Here is a 9,814-nt window from a genome sequence, read left to right on the forward strand (position 1 = left end):
TAAACAAAACTTGCTAAACAACTTTTGATACACGAACTGCGAGAAATTCACATTTAATTAACACAAACTGTTAACAGTGCTGCCAACTTGTTTTAATAGTCATGTCGGAACGAGAAACGGGCTGGCACGCTTGTTTAACGGATTTACGGCCATTTTCATTGTGATCAACTTCCAAAATGGCTTTAAATCTAAAAATTGAGAACTTTAAAGCTAGAATTTTGCAAATTTGTGCAGAGTTTTTGTTAGAATTTTGTGAGATTTTTTTTCTGGGATTAAAGATTGCCACACCGTTGTTGGGTTCAGGGATGCCATTAAGGATTTAGCTATATTACATCGGAATTTTAGCTATCCGTCGGATGCTTTCCAGCCAGAAACAGCTTCTTTTTCGTATAAAAAGTTGGCAGCACCGGTCGGCAGTGAAGGTTGCTTTAGCCGATAACGATAACTAAAAAATCTTGTCCGTCTTGCGGCTGGTGCCAATTTATAAGTAATTTTTCAATTAAATTATCACAAAAGTAGTTAGAAAACTCAATCAAAATGTCGGCCAAGCAGAACTCCAAGAAATCAAAGTGGGCACTCGACTTTAATGTTAGGTAAGATCAATAAGTTTACCAATTAACACAATGGGCTCAAAGTTTTCTTTACGTGTGATGCAGCAAAAATGCAGATATGCCATCGCCGCCTGGTTACAATCCCACGGCGCTAGTAAATCAAACTGAAGTTGTGCGTGATCAACGTCTGGTGATTAAAAAATCGTGGGATCTGGCTTTAGGACCGCTGAAACAGGTAAGTGGTGCCTATCACAACACTATTGCCAAGTTTATCTAATTTATTATTTTCAGATACCGATGAATCTGTTCATCATGTACATGTCTGGCAATTCGATATCCATATTCCCAATTATGATGGTCGGCATGATGTTGATACGTCCAATTAAGGCAATTTTCACAACACAAGTCACTTCAAAGATGGCAGAGGGTGCACAGGGCACAGGTCAGCGTATTGTCTACATTTTGGGAAATCTTGCCAACGTCGCCCTCGCTCTGTACAAGTGCCATAGCATGGGTCTCTTACCAACGCATGCCTCTGACTGGTTGGCCTTTGTGCAGCCCCAGACTCGCTTAGAATATTATGGTGGAGGTGTCTCCTTCATTTAGAATGTACATTTATTAATTTGCTTTATTTCATCATAGATAAAATTGTTTAAACACAGAAAAAACTACAGTATAATATAATTTTGTCCTTTCTCTCCAACTGCAAGTTAATCATCCAAAATCTTTTTGGCCTCCTTTTTGATATCTTTCACAATTTGTTCGACTGGCGTGCTGCGAAATAATTGAAAGTATAAAGTAATTTTGATATTTAACTGATAACTCAATGGTAATGAGGATGATTATCATGATCAATAATTAATATTTACAGTACGCTCGAAACCGGTATTTATGTTAAATGTATTGTCAACAAATTTATTTGAAATTTATAGTGCGCGTGGTTTCAGTTACATTTGGATTACTAAAATAAACTGCTTGGCGTAAAGTTGATGAGTATGAGGTATTTAGTTTCTAAAAAAGGAGCCTTTACTTTTTCTTCCCATCGACAAGCTCGCGAAACTTTTCATTCGCACGTTCCACCAGTTTTTTGGGGTCGTCTACACGGGGCACCTGCAAAAAGTAAGCATAGAGTTGATAAACAACTTCTTCGATGTCAGGTTACGTTACAAACCTCATAATTCTGCGATACGTAAATGCCGGTATAAACTCCGGCCCCAAAGGTTAACTGCAATAGAAATAATTAAAATATATTAATATAAAATTAAATTAATATATGTAGGTCCTGCCACCTAAGCAAATAACCTGTAGAGAACTCATTCCATACAATTGAAAGTGTCCGCACAAAAAGCTAAGCATTGGGTCCACTAGTAAAATTTACTATGGACCTGAAAAAATAAGCCGTCCTTTTTCTGCAGGTCCATAGTAAATGTCACCAGTGTTTAGTTGTATGGAATGAGTTCTCTACAGGCTATTTTCTCAGTGGTCCCGCTGACCATAGAAAAAATCACAACGCGACGTCCGGTCCAAAAGGGATTTGGCGGACAAGGTGGTAAGGCGTCACACGGCTGATGGCAGTCACATGCAGTATGGCAACGTGAAGATTGGCCACTTGAAGACTGGCCACGCTTCAAGATCTGCATTCCAAGTCCAAGCAGCTTCATATTTAATACTTTGTGTAAATTTGTTGAGAATACGAATTTTTCCAAAAATGAACAAATGTAACTGACAAATGACAACAAAAAAATACGCTTATACTTTTTACAAACATTTGACATTTGTTGATTTTAAAAGGAATTAAAGATCTACACAAAAAAATCTAGGATTTAAAAAGTGGAGAATGACTTCCAGCAACGATCGCAAATAAGAATTATATTTTACTATAAAAGTTAATTTTAACTATTATTTTTTTATTAAAAAAAATATTACTTTTTGTTTAAGCATCTTGTTACATTTCATATTTTCAATATTTTTCAATTTTTAAGAATAAAATGTATTAATAATTTTTCAATTAAATAAAAAAAAATATGTGTTCCTTTAGAACATTTGATACATCATATGAAAGATATTGAGCAGTTCATCGTGAATGTTTTTATATTTTGAAAATACACCACTTCGACCAAAGATATTTACATTCAATATGCATTTTTAAATTTTTTTTAAATTTGTTTAACCAGAAAATTGTTAAAAAAAAAATTAAAATAAAAGTTATTATTATTGTTACGAAGCAATCGATGTATCGAAACCAAGTCAATATTAATTGCAGGTATTCTATTTATCAAGGCTGCAAGCCGGTTCTGAACCGAACCTGGTAGTACCGGTTCGATTCGGGTTTTTAAGCAGCCTGAACCGGATCATGAACCGAACACTTAAAATTATTTACTTTGCGAGCCCCAACCTTAGCCGAACCGCTTTCTAAAATAAAAGGTTCGGTTCGAAAAAATATATAATTACATACATTTTATGGATTTATAATATTATGCAATTATTTGAGACTTCGGATTAAAATAAGTCATATTTAAATGTTCAAATAAATTAAAATTACAATAAAAATTTAATTTCTTAAATTAAAAAAAAAATTAATTATTTCAAAATGTAGAGAATAATGTATAACAATACAAATATTTTTTTGTATGAAATCGAACCCAAACCTTGGGTTCAGGGGGTATATGAACCAATTCGCGAACCAAACCGAACCGAATCTTTTTCAAAACTGTTGGAGGTTTGCAGCCTTGCTATTAATATTTGTCTCTTCAACATATTTGTATCTTTTGTTATTTCGTGGACTTTGAACTGCAAACAGGACGCTTAATGGAGTATTGCCTCTGCTGCATATTATTCACAAAAAACAAACGCAAAGGATATGACAATGGAAAAGTTCCATTTTATATAATTTGTGATTGCATTTCATCTACAGCTGATTTCTTTCAAAATCATTCGCATATGATTTACGTTAAATGTTGTTGGTAACACTTCTTTGTCATGCGAAAAGCAGTACAACAACAACAGCAGCAACAATATAATTAAATCATCGACATAAAAAGAACAACGCGATTTGTTGTTGTTGCTACGCGCGGACACCTGTCGCCATTGCTGCAGCTCTGGAACGTTAGATTTCACCAGCTATGAATTGTTTTACTTTATACTTACTAAAAACTTAAACATTGTCCAAATATTAAAATCACTATTTTCACCCGCACGCGCCAGTGTGAGAACCCAAACAACAACTGCGTCAAATGAAATGCCAAAATCGGACGCGCGCCGCGTGAGAGCGAAAAGGCGTCGTGTGTGTATGTGTTTGTGAGCGAGAGATTGGGAGTAGACTGCAAACAGCTGGCACACTGAGTTCTCTTGATTTGTTGTTGTTATTCTTTTTATTATGTGTTATCTAATCACAAGCAAAGCAAAACCAAATTAACTGCTGCACTCTTTATAAGATAACTATTTAACGTTATTGCTCAGTGAATTGTAAAAATGTTTTGGATGCTCGCGTAGTTCTTTATTAAAAAAATGAAATAAATTTCGTTTTATTCAAAAATGCAGAGCTCAAGTTTTGAACAGCGCGACAAACGAAGAACTTGTAAAAGTGTCTCGAAAAAGATTAATGCAAATATGTAAAATAGCCTAAAATTAAAACCATTTAGTTGTTGGTGCTTGGCTGTCTTTGTGTGCTCAATACATAATAATATACATGTAGAAGCTCTATTGATAACTTTCTCTTTTTTATTGTCATTAGTTTTTCAACATTTAAATACCCGCCAAATCACACACCTGCTGCGCACAACTTGTCTCCGTTTTACAACACTATATTCGAACACTTGACAACAATATAAAATTGTGTTTATTAACAAGTTTTACTGTACACGCAAACGACATTAAAATAAATTCCACAATTGACAATATTACAGCTAAATAAATAACGCTACACAGTTACACACGAGCACAAGTACAAAAAGTAAATTATTCGATGTCTATTCTAGCTTAAAGTTATCCATCGTCTAGGCCAAAACCGCTGGTCTCGTCTTCAGATAAATGAATGCCACAATCTAAAAGATATTTATGTTATTACACAGAAAGTTTTTTTTATAAATTGGGAGCTTTCTTACCATTATGGCAATGACGCCCAGCGCCGGCAGAACAACAGTTCCAATTTTCCCTTGGATTTGCGCGTTTTCCATTTTGCGCTCCTTCTTCTGTTTACGCGTTTCCTTAACTTTACCCTTTAGTTGGCGCATTTTCTAAATTTATTAAATTAATTAATTTACTTGTTAGTTGATTCATAAGTAAAGTGGTTTAACTTACGCTTTGGCTATAAGACGAAGACTGCTGACGTGTGGAGTTTTTATGCGTGCGTGTGTTCCAATCAGAATTAGCAAACACCGGCCAAGCAGAGAAAGCACAGCTGATTTACAAATGTGATGCCAACTTGTTTTAATAGCCATATTGTAACAAAAAATGGGCTGCCAGGCTTGGTTTGCGGATTATGGTGGGCTTACACTGGCGTCATATTTGATAGCCACAGTGGCACGGAGCAATGTGAACACAAATGCTGTGACATTAAATTCAAGTGGCACAAATAATGTGTCACTTTCAATATGGGCACCAGTGTCATTTCTGGCTGGCACGGATTTGACAAAAAATATTTTGACAGCTGCTTCAGTGGAACCAGATCTGATAAACCCTTTTTCCCAAGCAAGTTGTTTCTTTTGGGACACTGTGGCACGACGAATTATGTTTTTTTTTTTTTTTTTTTTTTTTTTTTATAACAATTTTTAAACAATTTTTGTATTTTGAAATTGATTTTGTGGATTTATAATTCTTAAATTAAGTTGATATGGAAATTGATGCCCTTGAGAAGCAAAAGGTGATATTGAATGAATATTTTTTAATTTGACTCGCAAGGAAGAATGGACACATCTCTGTGAATCACAATTTATGTGACGCCAATGTGAACACTTTAACTGGTGTCTGAAGCTGTCAGATATTTCCGCAGAATCTGATGCCGCAGTATGCCCCAATGTATTGGGCTCATTTTCATATTGTGATCAATTTCAGAAATAGGCTTAAATTTGAAACTATTATAATTTTAAAGCTAGAATTTTGAAAATTTTTGCAGGATTTTTATATGAATTTCGTTACACAACTTCTCGCCTTGAGTCACAACGAGATCCCAGCATTAAAAAAAAAATTCACCATTATTTAATCTAATATCGAATTAACATTTTTCATTAAATTGTTTATTTTCTGCCAAATTGTTGCTAAAAATCTAAACAAATCTGAATTGCGCGCCAAATGACCTTTTTTTTTTTAACGTGTGGCAGCCTTAACAGGATATTACCGATAGTCTTGTGTCACTAAAAAGTGTGGCAGTGCTGCCACATCGTTCAAGAAGAAAGAAAACTGTGTTGGTAAACAGCGAAGAGCGCGCATTTCAAAAGCAAACCAAGTTCAACAGTTGGTCTTTCGAAAGTTTTTCATATAATAAATATGAAAAAAAAATTCGTTGTCTAAATTTGTATTTTTGGTTTGCAATTTATGCAGTTTTGTTAGCATACTTTTTGTTGCTGCTTTCTGTTATTTTTTAATTTGATGATGCTTGTCTTTCACTATCTCTTGCGCTTACGTTGAAAATACATTTTGTCCCAATACAAAAACAAAGGCGCTACTGAACTGATTTTTGTAACTGATACTGCGCAACTGCATAAACTGGCTAATATTAAAGTTGGCATTTGTCATGGTATGATGATGTGTCGTGCAATTCTTTCTAGCACATATTTCTTTTCAATTTGCCGTTTTGCTAAGCTCTCTTGGCATGGCTCCAAGAGGCAGTGAACCAGATATGCCCACTAACTGTTGCACCTTCACCTTTAAATGCGATTTTGAAAATGTATGAGCAGTTCCCAATGGGCTTAGTTAGTTAAGAGCGGTGCGGCAACAGTCACTGCTTGGGTTTCCTCTACACCTCCATCTTCTACTAATCGTCAGTGAAGCTCATTAAATAGCCTGTCACAATCTTTCAGTGCTGCTCCTCTCTTACGCTAATTGACAGCATTCTTCATGGCCAAGGAATTGTTGTAGAAAGAAAATGAAGCAATAATAATGCAAAATGCCGCTTGAAAACCGTTGCAAATCATTTGAAACGCACGCCCAAGTTTGTGCATCGGTAATGAAGCATTCGACGGTTGACCAACGGCCAACATTTTGGCATCTAAGTTCGTCCATTACCATAAACGGCAACCCGATCAATTTGGACACGGATTATTGGCAACTATTTAGTCGACCAGACCGACAGATAGACAGACAGACAGGCCAGGCAGTCAGACGTCAGCGTTTGGGCTCTAAAATGGCCCAAAGCTGCCACTTGTCCAAGTCGTCAGGCTGCCGTAAATTGAGCTTTGAATTCATCCATCTTTGAACACCCTCCCCATTCCCTCATCACCCCTTTATGACCACCCTCCCGCTGATTTTGGCCTCAATGTGTATGGAGCATGTCGAAAATGCATGTTTCCTGATCGCAACTCAGTCTCAATCTTTGAGAGGCTCTTTCTTGGCTTCTAGTTCTGCTTTGCGTTAAACATGACTTTCGACTTGTTCGTTAGCCGCAGCTAGAGATGACAGCGTGACACGAACATGGCACACGATATGCACGATGCTCTAAGTATAAGGATTAATTGACCTAAAATATAAAAAATAATATATTAGAATAGGAAATAATTATCTTAAATAAATAAACAGATTTATCTTTAAATTTTTGTTTATATTTTGATTTTCTTACGATAAATGTATATTTATAAATAAAGTGAATTAGCACAATAAATTCAATTTAAACATTTTAATAATTTTATTTTAAATTTAAAATTACTCTAGGACAACTGTAAATTTAATAAATAAATAAAATTCTTAATTCCAATAATAAGATTAACAACAATTTGTAAATGTAATTGTAAATGTACGAGGTAGAAAAACAAATGAGTTTAATCGAAACTTTAATTAAAATTATTTGAAAATCAATACATTATATAGATTCTGTATATCAAATAAATTTTGTGGTTCCTTGCAAGTCCCCTTATGTGCAGCTTATTTTTATTTAAAATATTTTTAATCGATAGTATCGCATGCAATGGAATTTGAGCTGTTGTCATCTTTGACGTTGGCTCAGTCAGTTACTAAGCCAGGTTAACCAGCTAACCAACTTTGTTGGCCGTTGATTGGCCACACATTGTCCAAATGTCCGCTTGTCGGACTTTTGAGTCGGACTCCGAGTTGGAGTTGAAGTTGGAGTTGTAGCTCGAGTTGGAGTCCATTCCCGATTCCTTTTAGTGACTTAGCTAAACTCCTTATTTTGATTGCCAAGTCGTAAAATGATGGATTACCGAGTTGGGATTTATTTCTTGTTACGGTCATAATAGATTATCTTTGCTCACTCATTGTCAGACTGTTTTGAGCCTTCTGCTTTCGACAAATGCTCGTTAGGCCTTTACCACTTGGGTTATGCCTACCGTTTTCCCAACAGTTCTCCTATTCTCTTGGCCAACAAGGGAGGGAGGTCTACTCAAATCTGGCTTGATGATGCGTCTCAGAGATCGCTGCTGTTGCAGCTTAATCACAAGTTGTGGTAGCCACGGATGTGGGGAAAGGAGCAGGTCATCACTTGTGGCATATGATTAAGTGGATTAAAAATAACGAGAAGTGCAATAAAATTAAACTTTTAACTTTTAAAACGATTAAATTGAATGCCAAAGTATATTTTAAAATATTAGTTACTGTTCGCTAATTAATTAATTTTGTTGTTCAACTATAATAGCTGTATTATAATAAGTAGGAAGATAACCTTATAAAAGCTTTTAGTGCTATAAGTAGCTCGTGTATAATGAAAAACATATATGTATACATAAAAGCTTTTAGCGATATACGTAGCATAATGAAAAATATAGAATATTTGCAATTAAAAATGGCAACTATAAATATAGAATAGTGGTATTCGAACCTATCCAGAAACAGTTAAACTATTTAAAAATTTTAAGTTTTAATGTTGTTTAAAAAAAAAAGAACTTATCTCAGTTTCCCATACCGGGAATTGAACCCGGGCCTCCCGGGTGAGAGCCGGGTATCCTAACCACTAGACAATATGGGAGATATGATCGATATCATTCTATTACGTAAACAGAAACTAAATTAAATAATAATTATAAAAAGTTCATGAGTTTTTTTTATAGCTTTTCTATTTCAGACTTTGATTAACGACCATAAAAAATTATTTCGCCTTTAAATCAAAGAGTTAAGTGAAATGATTTTAAAGAAATGTATTTTATGTATTACAAAATTTAATTAAATTAAAAAATCAAGGAAAATTAAAAGCAAACATTTGTTTTGTATTAAATTGAACCAAGGGGTGTAAATTAACCGGTTCGCGAGGCGAATCAAAATTCACCGTACCGAACCTTTACCAAAAATTTTTACAGGAAGAGAAGGATGATTATTGAAAAGTTTGGGATGGAATTTAGCATTTTATTATTAGAGATACGTTATTTAGATTTAGAATGGTTTAAGGTCTCGACTCTTGATTAAGATGCATAACAAACATTCTAATATGCAGTGTTGTCAAATAAACAGTAAGGTAGAACTTAAAAAAGAAGAAAGATACTATAATTTGCTATTAAGGATGGGGATTTATTCGTTATAATTAGAGTTGTTATTCATACACAGTTGGGAGTATTAGCCTATCCCTAGCCATAGTAGGCTGCATAGTACTGGGGAGCAGCGACATAGGCAGCAGGAGCTGCGGCTTGCGGTGCCGTTATGAACTTGGCAAATGCCGTTGGCTGCACAAAACTCACAGCGCCAGCGGGATAATAAACAATGGATGGCGTGGCAACGGGGGCAACAGGGGCAACAGGAGCTGCAGGAGCAGCTGGCAGTGCGGGGGCTGCTGCTTTGGGCACTTCAACCTCCTCGGCGGCATCGTCAATGTCCTCCTGGGCCTCACTGTTGGCCACCAAGCGGGCGGGCTTGGCTTGAAGGCGCGCAGGAGCGGAAGCGGGGGCAGCAGGAGCGGGAGCAGCAGGAGCAATATACAATTGCTGGGGTTGTGGGGCGCCATAAGTGCGGGAGGGCTGGTCAATCTGTTCCACACGTGCAGGCTGATAGTTGTAACCCTGTTGTTGTTGTTGCAACTGTTGGGGATACCGACGACGCTGTTGCACATCCGCCTGGCAGAGGCTCAGCCCAAAGGCGAACAACACAATTATCACTGAGCTGCGTTTCAT

The 9,814-nt window shown here is 36.0% G+C and overlaps 4 protein-coding genes and 1 non-coding gene across 7 annotated transcripts; 1 reads left to right on the forward strand and 4 right to left on the reverse strand.

The window, feature by feature from the left end:
- The first annotated feature begins 422 nt into the window (after positions 1-422).
- Positions 423-1,212, forward strand: LOC117788143 (ER membrane protein complex subunit 4). Its single transcript, XM_034626811.1, has 3 exons — positions 423-593; positions 657-786; positions 843-1,212. Exons 1-3 carry the CDS (start codon positions 538-540, stop codon positions 1,155-1,157), a joined length of 501 nt encoding a protein of 166 aa, XP_034482702.1. The 5' UTR covers positions 423-537; the 3' UTR covers positions 1,158-1,212.
- On the reverse strand, positions 1,162-3,969 carry LOC117788144. Of its 3 annotated transcripts, none has more exons than XM_034626812.1 (4): positions 2,045-2,227; positions 1,723-1,776; positions 1,582-1,661; positions 1,162-1,325 (listed from the first exon to the last, which is right to left on the reverse strand). In XM_034626812.1, exons 1-4 carry the CDS (start codon positions 2,210-2,212, stop codon positions 1,262-1,264), a joined length of 366 nt encoding a protein of 121 aa, XP_034482703.1. In that variant the 5' UTR covers positions 2,213-2,227; the 3' UTR covers positions 1,162-1,261. The 3 variants fall into 3 exon arrangements, with proteins under 3 accessions (XP_034482703.1, XP_034482705.1, XP_034482704.1); XM_034626814.1 differs by lacking the exon at positions 2,045-2,227 and adding an exon at positions 3,699-3,969 and having other exon boundaries at positions 1,166-1,325; XM_034626813.1 differs by lacking the exon at positions 1,162-1,325 and having other exon boundaries at positions 1,440-1,661.
- Positions 3,970-4,253: 284 nt separating this feature from the next.
- LOC117788146 (single-pass membrane and coiled-coil domain-containing protein 4 homolog) lies at positions 4,254-4,975 on the reverse strand. The gene is made up of 3 exons (XM_034626815.1): positions 4,851-4,975; positions 4,655-4,786; positions 4,254-4,594 (listed from the first exon to the last, which is right to left on the reverse strand). The coding sequence occupies exons 2-3, from the start codon at positions 4,781-4,783 to the stop codon at positions 4,547-4,549; spliced, it is 177 nt and encodes a 58-aa protein (XP_034482706.1). The 5' UTR covers positions 4,784-4,786; positions 4,851-4,975; the 3' UTR covers positions 4,254-4,546.
- Positions 4,976-8,610: 3,635 nt separating this feature from the next.
- On the reverse strand, positions 8,611-8,682 carry Trnae-cuc. Its single transcript has one exon. It is a non-coding gene; the product is annotated as a tRNA-Glu (tRNA).
- A 515-nt stretch (positions 8,683-9,197) lies between these two features.
- Positions 9,198-9,814, reverse strand: LOC117788512 (A-kinase anchor protein 14). The gene has a single exon (XM_034627295.1). It carries the CDS (start codon positions 9,812-9,814, stop codon positions 9,275-9,277), a length of 540 nt encoding a protein of 179 aa, XP_034483186.1. The 3' UTR covers positions 9,198-9,274.

The sequence above is a fragment of the Drosophila innubila genome (assembly GCF_004354385.1).
Source record: "Drosophila innubila isolate TH190305 chromosome 3L unlocalized genomic scaffold, UK_Dinn_1.0 0_D_3L, whole genome shotgun sequence".
NCBI classification, from domain to species: Eukaryota; Metazoa; Arthropoda; class Insecta; order Diptera; family Drosophilidae; genus Drosophila; species Drosophila innubila.

Excerpts from the sequence above, each read along its gene's own strand:
- LOC117788146 (XM_034626815.1), bottom strand. The coding sequence starts at position 4,783 with ATGCGCCAACTAAAGGGTAAAGTTAAGGAAACGCGTAAACAGAAGAAG. Across the intron at positions 4,595-4,654 it reads TGGGCGTCATTGCCATAATG|ATTGTGGCATTCATTTATCT; the intron begins GTAAGAAAGCTC and ends AATATCTTTTAG.
- LOC117788144 (XM_034626812.1), bottom strand. The coding sequence starts at position 2,212 with ATGAAGCTGCTTGGACTTGGAATGCAGATCTTGAAGCGTGGCCAGTCT. Across the intron at positions 1,777-2,044 it reads GCGTTGTGATTTTTTCTATG|TTAACCTTTGGGGCCGGAGT; the intron begins GTCAGCGGGACC and ends TTTCTATTGCAG. Across the intron at positions 1,662-1,722 it reads ACGTATCGCAGAATTATGAG|GTGCCCCGTGTAGACGACCC; the intron begins GTTTGTAACGTA and ends TACTTTTTGCAG.
- LOC117788143 (XM_034626811.1), top strand. The coding sequence starts at position 538 with ATGTCGGCCAAGCAGAACTCCAAGAAATCAAAGTGGGCACTCGACTTT. Across the intron at positions 594-656 it reads GCACTCGACTTTAATGTTAG|CAAAAATGCAGATATGCCAT; the intron begins GTAAGATCAATA and ends CGTGTGATGCAG. Across the intron at positions 787-842 it reads CTTTAGGACCGCTGAAACAG|ATACCGATGAATCTGTTCAT; the intron begins GTAAGTGGTGCC and ends TATTATTTTCAG.
- LOC117788512 (XM_034627295.1), bottom strand. The coding sequence starts at position 9,814 with ATGAAACGCAGCTCAGTGATAATTGTGTTGTTCGCCTTTGGGCTGAGC.